At 37.2% G+C, this 24,538-nt stretch overlaps 1 protein-coding gene across 1 annotated transcript in view; it reads right to left on the reverse strand.

Moving 5' to 3' along the window:
- Positions 1-24,538, reverse strand: part of RPS6KA5 (ribosomal protein S6 kinase A5) — a 67,275-nt gene that overhangs the window by 42,179 nt on the left and 558 nt on the right. The window contains exons 2-3 of the mRNA XM_058025633.1: positions 14,078-14,149; positions 2,914-3,132 (exon numbers count right to left, since the gene is read on the reverse strand). Coding sequence (XP_057881616.1) covers positions 2,914-3,132; positions 14,078-14,149 — 291 coding nt within the window. The remainder of the gene's footprint in view (positions 1-2,913; positions 3,133-14,077; positions 14,150-24,538) is intronic.

Consider the following 24,538-nt stretch of genomic DNA (forward strand, 5'->3'; position numbering starts at 1 on the left):
TATTAACAACAGAGCTCCACTGTAACAGAAACGTATTTTGGATGTAGAGCTGTTTATGATAGCAGTGTACATTACAGTCAATAATTTGCAACCTCACAGCCCCCATTATTGCATTTGAGGTCTACATACACAGAGCAGGGAATATGTCCCACAAAATCTTCCTCAGTATTTTCTTGAATGTTGCTTCAGTAGATTTGTTGGTATAAAACACAAATCCATAAAAGGCATCCAATTCTATTTTAAGTTAATAGTTGGAAGGAGAAAGCATATATACAAATTATACATATTCTGATCTCTCTCCACTTTTCAGTTCTCCAGTTCTCTCTTTGAAAAGGAGTATTAATGGAATCAAACAACATGAGAAGGATTATTTATCTAGACCAACAAGCAAATGAGAAACACTGAATGAAGTATAAATAACCTACATTTTAGAATTGCTTCCTTCTTCTAAAAAAACTTCAACACATAGAAAAAGGTAACAGAAAACAAGTTTTTAAAATATTTCTAGCCAGATCTGCTAACTTAGTACAAGGGAAGCATTGAATTGCCATTAAATTATTCTAAGGACTGTGACAGATCCAAACCAAAGCTGCCACAAGGAGTGGCACAACAAGCTAAATTCTATTCAGGTTGTACACTAACCACAGCCCAATGAAACAAACAGCCTTCACATTATTGGTGCAAGATCAAATGCATCACTGGCATAACAGAAAAAAAAAATCCTGGTTACTTCAGATAAACTTCACCTAACAGTTCAGATTATTTAGCTATTTTTAAAGGATTAGATGTTTAACCTTGTGCGACAAGTTTTGTATAGAATTGATGGTACTCACATGGATACAGCACTTGTTTCCTTTAAAGCCAACATAAAAATTGGAATCAACTCCCAACTCTGTTTTCTGGGAATCTGGCAGAAATGCAGCTGCATGTCTATACTTGATTCAGTCTAAATTCATATAGCTATGTAATCTGACAGCATGAAGAACTGTACTAAATATTGCACTGAGGCTCCAATTCTAAGACCTCTAAGAACTAAAATGGCAGCTAGCTCGCACACTAAATTCAGCCAAGAACAAAAATAGGACCAATACTGGTTTCCCCCAAAATCCAGAAGCCTCTGAAACATTTTAATTCCTAGACTAAATTAAAGTGATTTACACAGACTTACATAAGACACAAAAAACTTGTAACAAACAGTTTGGGTTTTTTCCTGTCAGGGAGGGTGTGAAGCTCAGTTGATTAATAAAGTACCTTTACACCACATTAAGGAGGAGAAATTTTCCCTGTTACAGAGAGTCATTAAAAGAAGTATAACTAATCATTCCTACTTTCTGCCAAAAATGAAGGAAAAAAGGACCTTTCTGGCCCAAACAGATATGCTGAGAATGGATGAAAAAGAAAAAAAAAATCAAAACAAAAGACCGTAATTATATCTTAGTTATGAACTTCTTGCTTCAACCATCACCTCAACATTGCTATGCAGCGGACATGGGCACGTGCCTTGTCTGCACTGTCTGCTACACAGCGTTCTTCACAACTACTGGGCTTGCTCCTTTTTGACTCTTATGAGAATATAACACCAAGCTTTTCATTTTCTTTCATACAAGAGGCTTTTATAGCCTTCTAATTATGTTTACCACCTAAACTTCCTCCCTACTATGTATTTATTTTTAGGCAACTACATCTATCTCAGGTTTCAGAGGTTTTTTTTTTTAGGGTTTCCCCTCTTTTTTTTAATATTTCTTATGGGATCTAAGGTGCATTTGAGCAAAAAATACCTGGACTTAAAGAATGGTTCCATAATATTTATAATAAATGTTCACATTTTCTCTCATTTAATCTCTCAATTTTTTCCAAATTGTTAGTCAATAACCTTAAATCCAATATAAATTTCAAAACCTTAATTTTTAACAGTTACTCTCAAGAAATCACAAAGCTATCAATATATTTCTAACTATTTATTTGTGACAATCTTTTATTTATTTCTTTAATATCCTAGTCAGAGGAATTTACAAGAAACTATAACACAATTTTCAACTCTCATTTTCAGAAGGAGTTTAGTGAACACTCCATTTCAGCTCTACATATTTATTATTTAATGGTAGTATATGAAACTAAGATATGTGCATAGACCTTTCTAAGAATTGACAGCTAGAGGTGTATATTCATTTAATGTTAAAAAAATTTTTGCTAATTTGATGTTAATCAGACTGTTAATAAAGGTTAAAAAATTGAAGTTGTGGATAAAAAGGAAAGCAAAACTTGCACTTCAATTAAAAGAACTTACTTCCTCAAACAGTTCACTAAAGAAGAATATTATGAAACCAAGCCCTAAATTAATCCTTCATTTTACAATTCTTTTTAAATACTCTATGTAAAAAGGTTTAAAAAATTGCTGGCAATTTTCTTACAAATACAACTCATACACCAAACACTAACATTTGCAGCAAATCTGAAAGGCAAAAATATTTCTAAAATTAGACTAGTACCAAACCTTATGAACAAGCTCCACTTCCAGCACAGAAATGTGTGATTTTGGACTGTCTCTTAGCACCCAAAAATTGAAATATGCAGGTATCTCAATACTCAAAGATCTAATTATCGATCGCAAAACATTACCAAAAGCAAACGCTTCCAGGTGATTGATGAATACTCTTAAACGTTTTTTGCTGCATGTAAGTCACAGATAACCACTATCCCCTCCAAGTCAAAGTAGCACACTCGAGCTCAAACAGGAAAACCACAAACACAGACACTGCTGAAGATAAACAGTATTTTACTTCCTATGCTTTCTCATGCAATCTCCAAACACACCATACTTTAGACCACATTAAAAAACCTTACAAAACATTGAGATAAAAGGGCTTTTTTTTTTTTTTTTTTCATAGAACTTGAATCCTGAAGAGTACTCACCTAAAATGAGATGAAGCTTTGTATCTGTCTGGAAGGCATAATGTAAGGTGACCAAGAACGGTGATTGCCTAATGTGCTCCAGGACTTGTCGCTCTGTCCTTGTGTGCTCAGTTGTTTTGGCTTTTTGAACTATTGTTGCTTTCTTCAATACTTTCATGGCATACAGTTTCCCAGCATCATGGCCGCTTACTTTCCTCACTAGGAATACTTTTCCATAGGCTTCAAAATTGGGGAGAAAAAAAATCCCAAAAACAAAGAAAAGAAAGAAAAAGAGAGACAAAAACCACAAGTTACCTACTTGTACTACAGATCTGGCCGATGCCATTATTACTTTCAAATACTCATTGTTATGGCAGACAGTAATCACTCAGGCTAAAACTCTACTAAAACACTTTTCCTCTTTCAGATTGACCTCTTCTGAACAAAATTTCAAACAAATGAGCTTCATAAATGAACACTGCAAGAGTGGGAAAAGCAATTGAACTTCTTCAGTTATTAAAAAAAAATTTTAAAAGCTGATGATTTCATCCTTTGTAATAACCTAAAACATCCATACCTAGAATTATCAAGACTTCCAAGTAAGAGATGCTATTTTTTGTTCTTAAAATAGTCTGCTCATATTTGCACAACTTATATACTTTCATTACTGGTTCTATAACACTGAAGTTACAAAAACCCATAGAAAAGCCAATGAATTCTTCCCATGAGTATTTCATACACAGGAGCTTTCTGAGGCTCTCATAATGGACTTAAAAGAACTCCTGGGAATTCTACATAAATAAATTTTTTCTCTTTACCAGGCAAACCTGTAGAAACAGTAAAGGTTAGAATTAGTGTGCAGTTCTGGGCCATGATCTCACTGCAATTACAGAGATATGGTGGGGTATCTTGCATAACTGGAATACTGTCATGGACGGCTACAGACTTTTTAGCAAAGAGGCCAGACAGGCAAGGTGGTGGAGTTCTCTTTGTAAGCAAAATGTATCAACCAACCAAAATGTATCCAGCTTTGCCTAGGAGTGGATGAAGGAGGAGCCAAGAACTTGGGGATAAGAATTCAGGGACAGGCTGAAATGGGTGTTACTGCTATGGGTGTTTACTACAGGCCAACTGATTAGTTAGAGGAGGTAGATGAGGCCTTCCACAGACAGCTGTCACAGCTGTCACCATCACAGGCCCACGGTTCTCATAAGCACCACTACAGCTGCTGGAAAGGCATCACAGCTTGGCATGCAGGAGCCCAGGAGGTTCCTGCAGAGCACTGGTAATTTTGACATAGGTGGTGGGAAGCCCACAGGGAGAGATGTGTTGCTGGACCCTGTATTAAGAAACAAAAATGGACAGGTTGGGGATGCAATAGCTGGAGGCAGCCTTGACTGCAGTGTCCATGAGCTGGTGGAGTTCAGGATTCTGCATGGAAGAAGCATGGCAGTAAGTAGGATTATAGCCCTGGACTTCAGGAAAAATAACTCTGGCACCAATCTTCAAGGGCCTGCTTGGAGAAATCTCATAGGTTAGGTCTCTAGAAGGTAGGGTGGGTCCAAGAGAGATGCTGAATATTCAAGTAGCATTTCCCTCTATGTTTAAGATCAGGACATCCCTGTGAATAAGACATTAAACAAAGGGAGGGGCTGGAGACCTGAATGGATGGGCAGGGCACTTCTAGCAAAAATCAGACAGAATAAGGAAGTTTACAGAATGTGGAAAAAGGGTCAGGCTACTCAGAAGAATACAGGAATATTGTCAGAGTATTGCAGCTATATGTCAGGGAAAGCAAAGGTCCACTAGGAGTTAAATCTGGCAAAGGATACCAAGGACAAGAGGGGCTTCTTCAAGGATATCAGCAGCAAAAGGAAGACTTGGGCAAATGTGGGCCCACTGCCCAATGAAGTAGGTGCCCTGGTGACAAAAGGTACAGAGAAAGCAGAGTTACTGAACACCTTTGCTTTTACTCACTGCTAAGGCTGGCCCTCAGGAATCCCAGGCCCTGGGGGCTTTCCCTTAGTTGAAGATAGGGTTAGGCAAACTTGGCACCCACAAATTCATGAGCCCTGGAGGGATTCACCCATGAGTGCTGAGGGATTTAGCAGATGTTAGTGTTAGACCACTCTACATCATCTTTGAAAGGTCATGGAGAGCAGGAAAGGCTCCTGAGGACTGAAGAAAAGCCAATACCACACCAGTCTTCAAAAAGGGCAAGAAAGAAGATCCAGGAAATCGTGGCCAAGTAGCCTCACCTTCATCCCTGGAAAGGTGATGGAACATCTATGCATGCATGTGGAGGAAAAGAAGGTTATCAGGAATAGCAAACATGGATGCACCAAGGGGAAATCATGCTTGAACAATCTGGCATCCTTCCATGAAGAATGAGATACGAAGATGATTAGAGAACTGGAGTATTTCCTACATGAAATAAGAAGAAGCCTATTTCTTCTCTTTAGCCTGGAGAAGACAGAGGGGAATCTCATCTATGTGTACAAATATCTTATGGACAGGTGTCAGGAGGATGGGGCCACACTCCTTTCAGTAGTGCTCAGCAACAGGGTAAGAGGCAACCCACACAAACTGGAAACATGAAGTTCTTTAAGAATATGAGGGCAAACTTCTTTGAGGGTGACAGAACACTGGAATGGGCTACCTGGAAAGGCTGTGGATTCTCCAACTCTGGAGCCATTCAAAACCCTCCTGCACATAATTCCATGCATGGGTTAACCTGATTTAGCAAAGGGGCTGGACCAGGTGGCCTCCAGTGGTCCCTTCCAACCCCAATCATCCTGTGATTCTGCAGTAGACACAACAGGACATTCTGTGAAAGAATGAGTGTTACTTTTGTAGATGGCAATAGTCATTGCTCAAAGAATCAGGAGAAAGGAACTATGAAATCGTTGACTTCTTTTGATCAAGGTACTTAACAGGTTCTCTTACCAGAAAGGTCTTTAAAACACTAAAAGGTTATGAGTGCAAAGGGGGGAATCCTCTCAAAAATTGGGAGCTATAAGCTAAAAGCTAAAATTCAGCTTTTTCAGAGAAAGCAAGTCACCACTAGAATTCATCCTGCCTGATTCAGTCATATATGAACAAGTGAGGAAAAGAATTTGCTTGTTTTAGTAAATTATCCAATGCAACAGAAATTGAAGCTGACTGCTAAAAACTCTACCACAGTATCAAAATGCCAAGTAGATGAAAAAATAAAATGGCAGAGAAAATTTCAAATAGTAAACACACAATCCATGTGAAATATCTTAATAGCACATAGTGTTAGAACTGAGGAGAGAAAAACAGCTGAAGTTACCAAAGACCACCCCAAAGAGAATGTTATAAACTTCAAGGAAAGTACTGAAGAAATTACACAAGCGTACCCACACCTTCAACACAAAGCCAGAAATCCCTTATGCTGTGGTAGAAATCTTTGTGTGCTCCTATCTTGAATGAAGCACACTGTTTTCGTACCTTCTCTCTTCTGTCCCCAACTATCTTGCTCCCATCAGAAAAAAAAAAAAAAATTATAAAGCATTAGGAAAGTATAAAACAACTCTGCTAAACAGGAATGGCACTAAACATACTGCCATGTTTTGTTTAGCCTGAGAAAGTAGAGTACTTGAGAAGATTCTTACAGAGAATTAAAGAAGAAAAAAATCAAAAACTTGGTAAAGAACAATTTTTCATTATTTTTAGAAACAAAATAACTAAGGCAACAACAAATTAAATCATTAGGTATCAGCATTAAAAATTATGCAAAGCACACAAACAAGTATGTAGTTAAAGCTGTGGAACTACTGTTACATGATACTGCAGCTGTCAAAAATGCAGATGAATTTTAAGATTACATAACTCCCTGAGGGAGAGGAAAGCACAGCAAGTGTTGCCAAACTCTAAAGAGAATCTCTGGCTCAGGCAGACCCCAAAGTGCAGGTTGCTACCAGCTCACTAAGGAAACCATCACTGTAAGCCTCTCCTTAAGCCATCATGTGACAGAAAAACTAACCAGCTCATTGTTTTGTCCAACCCTTGCAATTACCTTCACACTACTTTCTCAAAGAGAATGCTCAAATATCTCAAACCTGAACATACACTGGACAAGTGTATACAGTCCTGATGTGAGACACTCAAATTTAGGTGGCCCTTAAGAAGCTATAGCATACAGAGCTCCCAGTAAGCATCACGTGTAACTCCAGATTCTTTCTGGATTTTTCTCCAGATGGGTAATTTAGAGTTTTTAACTACCAAATGACATGTGAGCTTTTTTCCTAGATCTGAGTTCTGCTTCAGTGAGTATACAGAACTGATTCTGCTCATACACTGAACAATTCTTTTTAAGCAGTTCTTTACCTGACTCATTGTACCCTAAGGAATCATGCCTCCCTTCTTTAGAGAACTAATTATCTGCAAAAAGAGCTTTCATAAAATAAGTTTTCATAACATATCTCTCAAGAATAGCAAATAGAGTCAGAATAGGTGACACCTTTCTATTTTGTGAGATATGCAGGACAGTCTCACGATTTTGCATTGCATTCTCCAACTTTGCAGTTACGAGATCTCAAGCATACGTAAGCCAGACTGAATGGTCATCAGCTACTCATCACCAGGGAACAGGAATTTTATCACAAATGTTGGAGAACATTAGGTTAAACTAAAATGAACAAAAGGCTCATGACTCTAACACTCAGTTACCTGTATCTTTAATCACATTTTATAAAAACATATAATAACACATCTTAGGTGAGAGAATGCAGTACCTGCTACAGCTTTTCATGTAGTATCAGAGAAAATAATCTGGTTAGTGTAGTAACTGTAAGAATCTCTAGAAACTATACTTTTATTGCCATAAAGAACTTTGCCATGGTACAAATTGTTTCTTCAGAAATCTGACAAGGACTGACAGAATGATGACGATTCTCAGCATTTTTTATGAGAATAAATCTTAAGTAGCACTATTTTAATCAAATGACTCATAATATATCCAACACCAGAATCTCTGATAGCACCACAAGAAATCTACTTAAAAGACAACACTGCAAAAGCTATTTATTTGAGTGGCAGCAAGAAGAGAGCACATAAGCTAATTGCAATACTCTCACCTGAAAACTGTACTTCAGTAAAGCTTTTTTAACTTCTCAAAGAGCAACATTTTAATGTTAATTCTCATAATGAGCATTCTCATAATGTTCATTCTCATGTACATCTGATCTACTGCCCAGGCAGAAGTATTCAGCCAGCAATATATGCCCCATAATGAAACACACACAATCACCAAATACCCACCTCCCAAATTCATTGAAAATACATTAAGTGATAGAAAAACTACATACACAGACACAGACTTTGTTAGACTGACCTGACAGCTTAAGAGAAATAAAATAAAAATTTGAAGAATGGTTATCAGCCTTTATGATGACTAAGATTTCACCAGCAATTTATACCAAATTTGCACTCAATTAGTGAGATAGAAAAATATAATTAGGTGCTAAAACTTCCCTTTTACTACTGCCCTTCCCATTAATACAAATTCATAGTAATATATCATAAGTATATATAAGCATACATGTAAGTATACTTAAACATAATTATATACATAAATATTTATATTCATAGTAATACATCTCATTCTAAGTAACAATTCAGCAGGTCATTAGAATAGTCTAAAATACACACTTGCTGAAAGACAATGAGTGAAAACTATGAAATGTTCTTTGCTTCTTTCTTATTTCTGTACAAATGCAAGCACATTAAGGCACTGCATCACAGCAGCTGATTCTTACAGAGAAAAAGGAGCACAATTCTTATTGTTTATGGCACACTGGATGGTTTCTGTGGACTCCTGAAGTCATCAAAACTTTACACTTGCATCCATAATTTTTAAATTAATCATTTTAAGTGCTGATATAAATGACACCACTTTATTAAAGCACTTTTTTTTTACTGTCAGTGTAAGAATAATCATGAGACTACAAAGGAAAAGGCTCAGAGGTACAAAATATTTCAGGATTTGAATAAATTTCATTGTAGTTTTGCACAATATATGCCTAATGATATCTTTGCTCTGCAATTTGGATTTAGATTTAGTCTGCATAAGGAATTTGGAGGCAGAAATCTTACTGTGCTAATATCAGTCCATATGAATTAAAAATTGGGATTGACAAAGTTAGAAAAGCACATAGCTCTAGCAGCTAAATATGGGGGTGGGAAAGCCAAACAGAAACCTTAACAAACCTCAAATAATAGCATTCTAAATATTTCCAATTTATTGTCTATGACCAAACTCTTAAAAACAGGGCATTCTCTGTCATCTTTCCTTAGATATCAGATAGGCAAGAATCATTAATGGAATTTTTTCAACATGATTATTTACTCCAAGAATAAATTTCCTCTCCCATTAAACAAGTGAGTGATGATTAATACGAAAGGGAAAAAGTGACAGGAAAGGGTAAGTTGCATCTTAAAATGTACTTTATGTCAGCATTTTGATTTTGTTTCTTTTTTCTTTTTTTTAAAGGTAAATTTATTGCAGTATTTATTACAGCAAATAGTTCTAGTAGACAATACATGCCTAACTTTTTTTTTTTGTTTATTTTTAAAGGAAGGCAGCTCTCAAATGCAAGAGAATCTACCACTGGATATGGATACCATTAGTTTTTAATTATTTAAAAAATTACGGTAAATAATTTTCTTCAAAAATTTCTTTAAAGGTACTGCATTCCACTGAAGTTTGATGAAATCAGAACAACCAAGAGCTGCCTGGGATCATCATCTTACTTCCTCCTTTCCTTCTTAAATGTAAGGCTGGTTTTGCTATTCCTTCTGGCATTAGTTCCAATAAGAATCTTCGCTATTGGTCTCCAATTTAATGTACACATTCTTTCAGAATTCTCTGGTGTATGAAAAGGAAAAATTTGTCCAGGTTCTTAGATTGAACACAGTCCCCTCTTTTCAGTCTGTTCTTCATGCAGAAAACCAATTTTCCATTTCCAAGCCCTGTCTCCAATTAGCCATCCCACCTACCATTCAGTATACATTCTAGCTGTCCTCAGCAGAAACTGAAGTAAAATATTTAATTGGAGTTTGGAATTATTTTTAGACACTCCCTAATTTGTCTCACTCTCCTGAGCACAGTATCCCCATTTCTTTATTTTTCCTCATTTTATGAGAGAATATTTTGCATTTTCTTCAATATGCTTTGAAAGAACTAACTTCATTTCACAGTCTTAACTTTATCAAAATACCTTCTGACCTCTTAAATGAAACTTCATTATATTTTCTTATATAATAAGATTTTTGATATGGTTATTTAAATCTGACATTCATCCCACTAATTTTGTTCCCTTCATATGAATAAATCCTTCAGATACTAGGGATCTTCCACATATAAGGTGACTATCCTGCCCACATAAGCACTTAAATCCAGAAGAGCACATATAAAACATTCTCTCATATATGGTAGTTAGATTCTTGTTTCTCATTATTGTTAGTCTTCATTAGTGGACTGCAGTTCAAAAGGTAGAATGGATTATAAGTGCACATGCTCAAAAACCAATTGTACTCTTTCTTTTTATCCACAGCTGAAAGAGTGAACAAAAGTGGCATTTATTGAAGTAAGTTCAGTATAAAAAAAGGAATAATCCATTGGTAGAAAAATGTATAAACCAGAAGGCACTCTACAGTGTTTTTCTTATTTTAAAAACACATTTTCAAAGAATGAAGCAAATAAGCCAAGTGGTTAGAAACACATTTTCAAAGAATGAAGCAAATAAGCCAAGTAGGCGTGCATAAATCAACACAGCCACCTTCTCCTGTTGTTCCTTTCCTGGCTTTGGGAAGCAATTAGATTTCTTTGCTGAAAAGTAACCTTCTTCTACAGAATAGACTCTAGTTTTCCCTGTCACAGGGAGAAAAGCTTTAACTGAATAGGAGGGACAAGCTGGATACACAAACATGGACAGGAAATCTGAAAATTCCACATTAGCAAGGCTATAACAGTAACAGAAAGAGAAAAGGACTTATCCCATTTCAATATACTACTCAGTACACTGACTAGAACATGGGCCAGTCAGAAGTCAAGCCAGTAAGAGTTTGTTCCCAAAGCAACAAGTACACTATTTATAGCTTCATTAACAGTGTCATGTCTTTCATTTCACTGATGTAAAGTGCTACTGATTTCTTCAATGAATCAGTTTATTCTATTACTACCCCCTAACACAACATAAAAGGACCCAGCTCAGACTTTTGCTTTCTTGTCTTCCCACTGAGACTCAGGTCAAAAGAAGAAAGCATATATGATACAATTTTATGCAAGATACAATTTTATACCAAAAAGCAAAATATAACAAGCATGCTTCCAATTGAGTGTATATATTAGAAGAAAGCAGACAAAAGAATGTAAGAAAGCAATTCAAATAAAGAAAACAGTAAGTATGAAATTATGTTAAGCCACAGCATAAAAAAAGTTATGACAAAAAATGGCTTCCACGAGAGAAAATTCAGCATACACAGATACTATTTCTAATAATCTTAAATGTTTTATTTTTAAAACATAAAGCTTAAAAATGAAGATTTAAATAAACCTTCACTGCTGGTACCTGAAAAGAATCACCTCTGAGTCTCTAAAACTACCACAATTACATATCCTGAAGCAAAGTATCATTTAATTTAACATGTTTTAAGTATCTTCTGTGGTTATTCCAGTTGCTTCATGGCAGAATGTTGTATTTAAAATATTGTAATTAGCTTCAACAGCATCTACAGTAATCACTTAATGTCACTGTAAGGTTTCAACACATTCTCCCTTGCATTAGATCGATTAAGTATTGGTTTGAAAACACTGCATGCTGCAAAACTCCACAGTGAAGCATTTTAAAACAGCATCACATGTTTATTGAGCATTAGTTATGTGACCTAAAAGCTCACACCAGGATAAAGCTTTCACTGCCAGAGTAAAGGTGGCTTGTCTCTATTTGCTTATAGCAATGACCAGAATGTTTCTCAAGTTGGGAAATAAAACTTCATCAGCAAAATATCTTAGGAAGGTTGCAGAATCTCTGCTACTGAGGCTTTTCAGAATGAATCACCACCAGGGGTGACGCAGGTGTAACTGACTGTGTCTTGGCCCAAGCAATTAAGGGACCTCTTTGAGGTCTGACCTCCTCAGATTCCTGTTTTCAGCAACTCCATGTGGCAGCAAACATTGCCAGCTGACAGATGGTCACTTACCAAAAGCAAAAGGAACTAGCTTCATTCTGATCAGGTCACTGGCATTTAATGAAATCCAGTAATTAGCAAGCAGCAACCTCTGACACATCTAGTGCCTGAGTCTTAGCTATCATAGGCTTGAGACTGAACAAAGCTTCTTGACTGCCCTGACAGTCTAGATTTCTGAAGCAAAAAACCTCAGGCTATGAGCAAAACTGCATATCAAAAAAGTGGGGAAAAAAAAAAAAAACCAACCAAAAAACCAAACACCACAACAAACACCAACTACTCCTCCTACAAATGCCATTCCAGGATACCCAAGGAATCCTTGGATTCCTAAAGCTTGAGGAATCCTTTATATTAGACAAAGATTAGATTATCTTAGACAAAAGACATTTCTGGAGCAGCAAGTCTGCTAGAGCAGGATGAAGTCAGACAGGCATGCTTACTCAACTTCTTTTTTTACTTCACACAAACACACAGAGGTTTTAACCCCCTTGTCAACCCACTGAAGTAGCCTTTTCTGAAAGGGGCCCCTCAAAAATCATCCTGTTAACCTGAGTGAATAGAATAGCTTTGCACTGCAAGCCTAACTATTATCTGCTATGGTTAAGAGTATTCCAGGCCAAGAAAAATTTGGCCAATCTGTTCACAAAGAAAAGAGGGCATGAGAGGTAGCAATGAGTGACTGCCAACAGTTTAACAGTAAGGTTATTTCAGAGGTACTGCCTAAAGACAAGAGGAAGTCAGGCCACTACTAGTCTGAGCTTGAAAACACAAATTTACTTATGAAATCACAAATTTACTTTGTACCCCAAATGCAAGAATTGTAACACCAGCGTGATCTCATACCAATGGCAAATGTAATAAAATTCAAAAAATTTACAAATCCAGCCCATGTTTCCACCAACAGGACAGAAAGACACCCTCACGTAAATTCATAATTGTTTATAATTTTATTTTTGTCAACCCCTCTCAGATCCACACTGACCATTTCAGAAAATTGCTTCTACCTAGGAATATGCAACATTTATCTATGATAATAATGCTTCCTTGTATCTACATCTAACTATTGAGATTTAACAGCAAGGTTTCAATTTTTTAGCCAGTTAAATTTAAACTCTACAAACTTTACTTCAGAAACAGAAAAATATCCTCTCAAGTGATTTAACTGCTTAATTAATTTGTAAAAGGATCTATATGAATTACAGCCTCGCTGCCAGCTATTCATGGCTGATAATACCCAAAAATTTAATATCATTTAACCTGCATAAAACTCCTGCAGACCTTGATGACAGTCCACATTCATGATTATCCCCATCTACTCAACAATGCAGCTAACTTAATACTGACCAAAAAATAAAAAAGCATAAACACTCTAAAAAGAATAAAACCATTAGTCTTGTCTGTATATGGGTCTTGTCTGTGTATCCCTTTAGCAAACAGAAACAAAGTTTTTTTTCATTACAGTCAGTAATCCTACAACATCTTCGAAATCTCCAACATTGTGCTGAAACCCACAACACAACAATGAACATTATTCATCTTAAAAAATACTAGGATCTGACTAGGACAAGAGTTATAGAGCCAACAGCAACCCTAAAACAGATTAGTTAAAAAATGGAGCATCTTATTTAATAATGTATCAAAATTACTGGGTTTTTTACCCCCAAACACAGTCTGTAAACTCAACATAATTATCAAAACCATGTCTTAACACAGATTAAGTTTTTCACAAGCTATATTAAATTGTCACAAATTTTCAACCATGTTTTCTTTTTTCCAAAAAAAGTGCTGTGTTACAGCATGTGACCTCCAATTTTGCATATCTGTGAAAATAAAAATTGAAAAAAATCTGCTATGCAATACAAAAGTGGTATCTTCCTAAAGAATGTTCCAATTACCAAAACCTCAGCATGAAAACAAAATCACACATAAGAGTAATGCTTCCAACATTTAACTTAAAAATAGTGCATCTTACCCCCTGTTCCAAGAACTTTCAGGAGCTCAAAGTTTTCAATGCCAACTTTCTCTGCATGGCCTGTCAAATTTGCTGAAGGGAAAAAAGAAAAAAATCACGTCAGATATGTAGTACACCAAAAGATCACTCTGACATCTTACTACAGCCCCAGCAAAACCAAGTTAGCAATTGAATTAAATAAGCAGTGCAAAGAAGACATCCCAATTTCATACTGTACTCAACTTGAAAAGCAAGGGAAAGCAATTTTCTTGCTGCTATCAGTGTACCCAAAGGTATAAAATCCCAGAACAGCAATTGAAGCCCATCTAGTCTGTATACACCATCTTCCAGTGTACCACTGGGCACCTCTGAAAATAGCCTGATTGCTGTCTGTAACTATGTGATTAGAGATTACAGACAAGGTGGAACTGGACTATCTCTTAGCCCTAGCACCCTGAATACTCTTTTTTCTTTTTGGATTAGTATATGAAATGACAAACAGAGTTCCAACAGCTGTTCATGCATTTAACACAGGATTGCTAAAGACTCTCCATTAGTACCAAGTACAAATTACCTTAAGTCTACATAACTTATAAGTATGGAAAAAATCTAAGCTGCTACAAAGTTGTGTCATTTGTTGCACAATCTGGAAGCAGGAGGTTCTATGTTTATAAAAATCTATAGCACTTTGGGTATTTATTTTGTCTAACATACATTTTTCTAAGCAGGGATGTGAAGACCTCTGTTTGAAAAAAGGGATTGTGCAGGGTTGGTTTATTGTTTACCTTTTTTTTTTCCTAAGCTCCTATAAGAAAGCCTTATGCAGTTGCTATTTTTTCCATCTTTGATTCCTGTCATACTATTATGCATCCATTTGCATCAACATGACTACAAACCATTCAGCAAAAGCCTTCATGAAATGATCCAGGCCAAAAAGCAGCAAGACAACACAGTAAAACTAAGCTTGATAATTCAAGTTCAGTCTCCTGATCCACTTCACTGAGCAGCTTCATAAGCACAACTAAGGATGCAGCATCAAGTAGCCAGTGAGTCCATATGCACCACAGGAGCTGAATGAAGCTCACTGTACTGCTCCTGACTGCAAACAGAACAAATACTCCTGCTTGAGCTACATCACAGCAGTAAGAAGACAGCAGTAAGGAGGCCACTGTCATGTGCCAATAAAGGAGTTATAGAAAGTAAGACAAACTGAGTGTCTATACAATGAGGGTATGTTCTGTCACAAAAGGCAAATTTAATATTTAATATTACATACTTATTATTACAATTTAGTATTTCATATTACTCTTCTTAACAAGTACTGAAAATGGTACTCAATATGCACAGTTTCAAAACACTATCTTTCCTGCCAGGGACACCAGAAGTACAGGCTATTCTAAAGAGACCAGGGCTACAGTATCCATGTTTTAATGAAGGAGTGAACATCACTGAAGAGATTCAGGACACAGAACTTCCCTGGACACCAGCTAAGTAAGCGCTGAACTCAGGGTGGGAAGAAAGTTTTCACTTCGAAATCCAGTGATTTGGATCTTCCACAATGGACTACTCCAGAAAGGTTCTCTCACATCCTTTAAATAAGAGTGTCAGCAGAAGGCTTTTCAACTAAACACCCTTCTACAAAGTAAAACAGTCACTTAATCCTTCCATATTCTTGGAACTGAATATGGTAGGATTAAGGAAGTTACAGGAGGAGTGGAACCCAGAGAAATGCTGCTTCTCCAGTAACATGCTGAAGATTTGCAGTGTTGGCTGCAATCCTAAAATGAGATTAAGCCTTAAAACTCAATCTATTCATCTAAATTGTACCATAAACTCACATTCAATAACATAAGTAAAACCTTTTCCACTTTCATGAGGCTACAGAATGAAAAGCTAAGTGCTATCTAGTTTGAATTATTATGTGTTTGTTTCAATGTGAGCTGTAATTTTGCACTTTTCCCTTAATTCCACTTTTACTTCCACTCAGAATGCTTAATGGCCTTATCCTAAAAAAATCTTGAAGGTTACTGGAATATTATTTTCATAATAAAAGGAGAAAATGACACCACAAATAAACATGTGGTGCTTATGCAAAATAAGACCCATCTCATTCTTTTTACATTATACTGAGGAAAAAAGCCATTCCACAAGACAGCTAAAGGATGCTGCATAACACACACAAGTATGACAGGACACATGAGACAAACTCTCTCACAATTACTCCCCATAAAGCAAGAAGTAAAATTATCCTTCATTAAAAAATAGGAATAACAAATCTTCAAAGCTGTAAGAAACGATGAACAATTCCCAGAAAGTGCTCCTCCCAATGTTGCCACATGGCAATGGTTTTGCTCCAAGAGGCTCAGTTGCAGTGTTCAGTCCATCTCTGAAGTCCTACTGCAAAAAAAGCAGGCTCAAGAACCTGTTTCTGCCATTTTCTAATAACTCCCCTAGGACAGTCCTTTGCCTTCATCTGCTGAAGCAGCTGCAGCACTTTGACACTCTAACAGAGGTGAAGTGCAGTTTCTCCAGGATAAAAGTTGTCATTCCAACGTTTCCTTCAACCTGCTTTCAGAAGCATAAATCTCAAAATATCAATTATTCTATTCACCACTCCCAGGAACCTGAATGGCCATTTCTTGAAGACCTTTCACCAGGGATGGTCTCTGCAGTTACAAAACTGTTCCAAAACTGAGGATTTTAAAGGGTTGCAATGAGACCACTACTACTACTAGGACTGACAGAACAGTGGAAGGCTTCTCACACCTCACAGACATCACTGTGCTGGAAATGGTGATTAGCTCACTGCATACTGGCACAATTAGAAGAATCCTGCATTTACTAATATTCTACTATAGTCCACACCCATCAGCATTGAACCAACATGGTTAAAGAGAATACGCAGCTGAGGGCAACAGCAAGAGATAACGCATCAACTCAGAAAAAAATAGCAAATGGAAAGGCCAGGACATCATAGTCCCCATAAAAATAAAGAGAAAACAGAGATACTAGTCACCATCATCACCTCTGAAGGCAGGAAGAAAGGAAATATCCAGAAATACTACCACTGCAAAGACAAGCCTCCCCTCCACAGGCAGGGACACCAGTGCCCAAAGACCAGAGCTGTCATTTTCAGTCCCCTGACTATCCAGACTGTCTATCCAGTTCTCCTTGATGGAGGATCTCCAGATGATGGAAGAGACATGACTGCCATCTGCACTACACCTGAACTTCGAGAAGGCCTCAAGGGAACTAACAACTGTGCAAGCTGGTACTGTGCAATGATTCTGTAAGCTTTTAATTGCACTTCTAAGATCTTGAGAAATAACATTTCAACAGTGTTTGTTCTCAAGTTAAAATGTGCTCTGTCCTCTGCTTCTGGACCCCACAGCATACAGGTCTTGAAGCAGACAAGCAAAGCTAGAGCTTCCTCTACTGAACCAGATTGAGCTCTGCCTGAAAGTTGAAACTTGTCCCTGCAACATAAGACCAATTCTTCAGTTTCATTGAGCAGAACAATGAACCTCAGGCAATTTTAGGACAGAGAAAACAAGAAGGAAAATTAGAAGACATTCTGCAATACTCCAAATACTAGGTTGCAATGTCTAGTATCAGTATCAACTTGATCTTGAACTGTTACTTCAGAGAACGGCCCATCCCCACTCACCTAACAGATCTACTGAGGTCACAGCATCAAAGATCAGAAGTTGCTTTATAACTTGTACGTTAATGCCTTACTCAGAGTGGAGAGAGGGTGCACACTCCTTCTGGGGGGAAAAAAACCCTGACACCATGCAACAGAAACTATGCAACTGTTATTTATTAGACGCTGAAGAAAATGCATATGTTATCTGTTATCTGCTATATAGAGTTATACTTTGTTACTGGTTACAGCAACTAGAACTATTTGTGAAGGAAGTAAAAGTATCCTGCAGTCCTTGTAATCTGAGAGACCATTGCCACCGAATAAGTGTCAGGTCATTGAACAAGAGCACCATTTAATCAGCTCAGGGTACTATCTTACAAGCCTTAAGTGGAATTTAAAAACCATAATATCTTAAGAATATTTTTCTTAGGCAAAAGAAAGAATGTAGAGCAAAAGTAAAACACACACAGAGTTCTGAACTCATGTGAAAGAAAAGAATATGCAGTTCATGTTGCTCTGAACTTCAGGGTATCAGTTGAGGTAACTGGGCTGGTAACTGCTGATTCTCTAGAACATTAGATGCTTAAGGGTAAGACCACCTGAGCTGAGAAAAAAAAATTTACAATTTGAAAAACATCTGGAAAAAATTCAAGCTCTCACAAAGCTGCTGATCCCATTCTAGAAGGCTTAGAAGCCAAACTTGACAAAGATCTCAGAAGTACCAGCTAATATAGTACGTATACATGTGTGTATGTACATGTATGTATAACAGCACACATGTACACTGCATGGAATACAGCATGTGGAAATTCAGAAGCATAAAATGCGGTGGAACACACACAATAAGAAACAGGCACTACCATCATGAAAACAGAACATAGAAGACTATCCCAGCAAAGACACTACTTGCATATAGAAAGCTGAAATAAATATAAAAGTCCAGACATCTGAGATTAATGACACAAACTCAGTAGTCTGGACTGGAAACTGCTCCATGTTAAGATCCATTCACACTCAGCAGCAGCTCTTTTTCTCTTGCAGAGGTGACTTCATGAGTTTTATCATTACTGTGAGCTGAATCACTATGAGGTCACCAAGACTGAACCCTGAGGCACCTCCACGGTCAGCTAGAAACTTACTGTGTAGCAACACTCTATGTCACATAATTGCAAAAAAAAAAAAAACCAAAATGTAATTATACAAGATGCTAATGAATAAAATTGCTACAGATAATCTAATGCTGAAGAGAGTTGAAACAATCAGATACTTAAAGATTGTGCATATCCTCTCAAATAAAAAATTATATCTAAGTACAAGACATGAATCAACTTCAGTTTTCCCTATCATTAGTAATGAATGAAATAATTTATAAAAATTCAGTCACAGGCACCTTGGACACAGCATCAAAAGTAAGAGAACACAAATTAATTTATCAACAAAAATAGGGCAACTGATAACTTACATGTTGATGGAAGGTATTTACATATTTGGTTATGCAGACCTTAACAAGAAAACTTAAGAATTATCCTCTCCCAGGTAAAGCTTTTATAACCATCTATCCAAGACAGCATAAAACATTTACAGCTGTCCAGGAAAATGAGAAGAGGAAACAGCCACAATAGATCCCAAAACAAAACAAACCCAAATAAACTGACTGCATGTAACGTGAGTCTTTCACAAACCAGTCTGCCTATCTACAGACTGAGTCAGAAGCAAAGAAATCTCAGCAGAACTTGCACCTCGTTGTTGGGATTCTGTAGGGGGGAGGAGACAGAGAGCATGTTTACCATAAGACACCAAATTATGTAATGATGGGGATACAACAGAAATACTTACATGAAAAATATATTGGAAAAGCATCCTCAGATACCCAAGCCTTGTCATATGGTTAAGGAATTTCAGCAAGTGTTCTTTGAACTGCCTTCTGAATAAAATCCTAAGATGTATTAACATGGCATGTAAGACTCCTGATTGTTTTGTGGAATTAAGCATGAGCTTTTAAACCATCACATTTAGAATACATTGGATCAGAGCTAATAAACAGGCTGACAATGAAGATTAGTCCTCATTTATATTACACATTTTACAGAAAATCACTGAAACAATGATGAAACAGCAAAACGATCAGTTGTGCCAGAGCCTTGGACAGATCATTTTAGCCAGGTTTGTTGGATTCCAAAGCCCGGTGGGAGAAAAGTAAGCAAACAAAAAAATCTCACTCAACAAAAAGAAACAAAAAGCCACAAACACAACCCAGGAAAGATCAATAGCTGTCCTTCCTCATAATCAAGGCTATCAGAAGATAAATAACAATAAATTCCTAGAGTACAATGAATTTTTAGAAAATATTGATTGTGTAAAGAGTAAAATCCAGAGATTGCAGCGGTATTAAAGATTATTAATAAACTTAAAATACTCTTTGTTGTTCCCACAATTAAAGAAAACATATATTTTAGTGCTCAAAAGAGAAAAATAGAAGCAAAAGCAATCCAAGCTTTGAAATAGCTAACTATTAGTACCTATTGATCCCTAAACAATATACAAAATTGTTATTATTTACATATTTTATATTATTTTATTATATATAGTATATTGTTCAGTATGTAATAAAATATTACATCTGTATGTTGTAAGTAAGTAAAACAAAAAAAAAATCTGTCTTACAGAAATGTTGATTTTAAAAGTATATTTTAAGTCTCATAAAGTTTCCTTTTAAAAAAAGAAAAAATAAGCTACTGTATAGGCGCCAGATGTACCTCCACAGTGAAGGCTGAATTCACTATTCAGTGCATGATCCATCATGTTTTTTAGTCATAGGAATTTTCACAATTCCCTAGAATGTAACATGAACCTTCTAGTTTACAAATAAATCCATTCTAATTGAAGATCCCATTCTGGAAGGCATAACCAAAAATTTGCAATATTAAACACTATAGCTAATCCACATATTTATTTTCTGAAGCTTTTTACAGTTTCATACTGAATTATAAGTTTGACTCAAGGGGAAGTTCCAAATTCTTGTGCCTTTGGAGTTCTGCAGTCTGTTGCTACATGAACTTCTGGGCCCTACGTGCCTTTTCTCATGCATGCCTGGCAAACTGCAAACTAAAGCAAGTTCTTTAGCCTAAAGATTGTGATAACATTAAAACAAATCCAGCAGCCTCTTCAAAACAGTCTTGCTAAAAGGAAAAGAACAAGACTTAGCTATTGTAAAGCAAAAGAATGCATTTAGACCCCACTGCCCGTATGAGACACACAATGTCTCAAGCTCCCTTCAAGATCCCAGTTTTGGGAATCTCTGCCTCTCCCTGGGCAGAGCAGGGAGTTCACAAGCATGCCACAAGATGGGCAACCTCCTGCCAGTCACTCACACACACTTAAGTTACAGGATCCTTTGATCCTTTTTTCCAGAAACAAGAGGAGGTGGGGAGAAAATCTCACTCTTAACTGTTCTGCTTCCTTTTTATCTTCTGATATCACAAGCCTTTTCTTCTCTTTCCATATCCTTCTCTATCATGTAAAATGTTTCCTCTGATAGGCTTTATGTTTGCCATTGTTCAGTTCTGAAGCATTACCAAGCAACAGAAATGTTAAGATGTAACAATGTTCTTTTTTCAGTGCAAACAATATGTATTTTCTAAGGTCTGCAAAAAGATAAAAAGTTGCATTAACTCTGAAAGTTAGCCCTCAAAAAATAAAACCTTTCCAGTTACAAGATTCCAGAAATATACACTAAAGAAAACGTCATTTTCTTATTATTTTCACTGGAGAGATTCAGTGAAAATCAGAGAGAGTCACCACTTCCTACTATTTCAACTTTGGCATATTTTTGCTTCTACTTCCTGAAAAGAGATTCCACTTTCCCCAAAGACTCATTTTCCTTCCCAAAGTGAGACAAGTAAGACAGTGACTTTTCTGAAGTGGCTGGATTATGAGCCTTCTATTAAGAACAAAAATGGTTGGGTGTTAGGAAAATAAAAAACTTCACAAATACAATTAGAAGAATATCATTATTAAATGATATGTGTCCTAAAAGTCACTGCTGTGTCCTATCTGCAAAACATCATATATATACACACAGAGCAGTGCCCAGCATTTGTAACAGAGCACATCACATGCTATCACACAGAGGCACTCAAGTGTTCCTTCCCTATCACAGACCCAATCTACATGCCTATCAAGTGATGTTTTTCCAGCAATTACTTTTTGGTCATACAACAGAGGAATTTCAGGGCTCTAAGTCTATGAGATAAAATGCTAAAATTAAACCTGGCCCTACATATCAAAGCCAGCACTGTAATTTCAAAGTTTAAAAGAAGTCAAGCTATGATAGGGTTAACAATCAGCTGATCTATGCAGAAACAGCACTGCATATACCCTAACTTAAGCCATTTTCATATACCTCCATACTTGCTTGAAGCTAACAACAATCATCTTTTGCATTCTTTAAGATCCTCATTTCATCTTAAATTTAAATTCTAAAGTTGTTCACTTACTCACTTGACTATAATAAAAGCCGGTCCCTAACTCATTTAACACTTTTAAAGCAATCCCAAGACCGTGTAATTGCAAATGCAAAGTGTAACTGTGGGTTTACCTGCATTCAGCTGATTTGAATTAGTCAGCTTGTTACCGTGGGGTTCAAGTAACTGCTTCCAAAATATGAAGTGATACTCCCTTCTCAAAGAAGCCACTATTTCTACTACAATAGTAAATTCTTTCAAAGCACTCTGGAAACTAACCTCTTTTTCATCTGCCAACTGACAGCTACTTTCAATCTGTAATTCTAAATTATTAAATTAGTCACAGACCTAGCAGCATCAAAGAAAGAACACAGAGATGAGGGAAACACTGGAATCTAAACAAATTGCATAATAAAGGATATTCATTTTATAGAATATATTTAGGAACAACAAAGATCCGCTTGCTCCAAATTCTAGTTCTTGCCTGTCCTCTCATTCTTTTTCCCAAAATGAAGCAAAATTAAATAAACATCCTGCATGTGCTTTAAAGATGTGGTGGGCTGACCCTAGTCAGCAGCTAAGCATCCACACAACCAGACCCAGTACGAAAATCCTTTGAACATCCAAAGTATCCTATACCTTTATGTATTTCTGTATCAACAGAAGGTGACCACAACTTTTCTCCTCAAATTATTGTGTCTCTGTGCATTGTATAGAGAAGTCCTGAACCAGTATCTCCACACGTCTTAGCAATGACACTATTGACACCTTCGGGAGTAGGAGTCTCCCAGGAGTACATGACAGAGCAGCTCCCTCCTCCACCCTGGTGCTCCAGAAATAGACAAGTCATTGCTAGAAAGCATTTTTCAGAAAGCAGAGTATTCTAAACTGAATATGGAGATGAGAACAAGGAGGGGAGTAGCAACTTATTCCTACTAAACCGAATTTCAGAAGCTTAGAAGACAAACAAGGTTGAGAATTTTTAAAATAAAAATGAAAGCTGGTACTTCATACAACTATATATGTGATCAGGATTAAAATCAAAGTTGCTTACTATGCTACATTGCTTATTCCTCAAACTATCTTTAAATAACAACCCCTCTGGGATACGTGTTCTCAACCTTTATAAAAGTAATATAGAAAAAAGAGACATGGTTATGTTATGTAAATATATTGAATAAATACGTCCCATTTCCTTTCCCCTTACCTTTTCCACACTTAAACGAAGCAACACCTATCGAGACAACTATGTTTTCCAGCAGCTCCTCCTTGAAAGAGGGAAACTACAGTCCCTTCAATTTCTGTAGGTATCACGAGACTGCCTTTTTTTTTTTTTTTTTCCCCTTCCCTCCTCCTCCTCGCCCCGCCAAGCAGCGGTGACAGCCGTGCTCCTCTGGGGCAGCTCCCCGACCCCAGGGCCGAGGGACAGAACGGCACCGAGGGACCCAGCACCAGCACCTGCCTTTGCATCGGCCCTCGAGAATGTCCAATACATTAACACGGCGAGCAGCCCTCCCAAACTTTTGCAGTGAACGGCATCATATGCTCACTCTCACTTCAGCATGGGGGAAAAGATGATGACAGAAAAGGAGTGAAGGACACGAGTTAACAGCACCTTCCTTGTTAATCAATACAGAGAATATACGTTCTGATTGTGTTTTACACGCTCTTCTAAACTGATGTTAAAATTTAGATTTACTGCAGTGTTCAAGTTGCCTGGAAACTTCTGAGAAGCAGAGAATCCCTACTAAAAAGAAATAAAGCTCTTCCCCAACACAACAACCTACAACGGAGAATTTCTGTTGGATCTTTAAAGGTCATACATATTTCTCTTCATATTTCACTTCTCCTGAGGGTCGTCAAGTAACTACCGAGCTACAAGAAATCCATAGACTGAAAACCCAGATAACTCCGTGGTTACGTGCCGGCACATTCCCCTCCCTACAATTCCGGCATTTCACCGCGGTCACAGAAAAGCTGTCACATAAAACGACTTCATTTAGGACTGGAACAAACCGCCCCCCCAACATAGATAGAGAAGTCGATCAAACACACAACTTACAAAAAAATAGCGTTTATAAGAGAGGGTGGCTACCCTTTATCTCCTTCAAAAGCGTCAAATACCACCAGGAAGTGGGACAGGGAAGCCAGGCATGGAGCAGAAGTCGAAGTGAACTACTTTTCTCAGAAATAAGAGAAGGCCCCCTCCCCGCCCCCATCGTACGCGCTCCTGCCCTTATATTCCAGCTCATCCTCTTTTTCCCCCCCGCCACTGAGATTTCCCCACCGGCCCCACCAACTCCGTTCGCTCCCTGCTCAGCCGTGCCCTCCTCGGCGCGGGCCGCCCGTGCCCCTCCGCCCCCGCGCGACCCC

This window comes from Melospiza georgiana, chromosome 6, assembly GCF_028018845.1.
Source record: "Melospiza georgiana isolate bMelGeo1 chromosome 6, bMelGeo1.pri, whole genome shotgun sequence".
Classification (NCBI taxonomy): domain Eukaryota; kingdom Metazoa; phylum Chordata; class Aves; order Passeriformes; family Passerellidae; genus Melospiza; species Melospiza georgiana.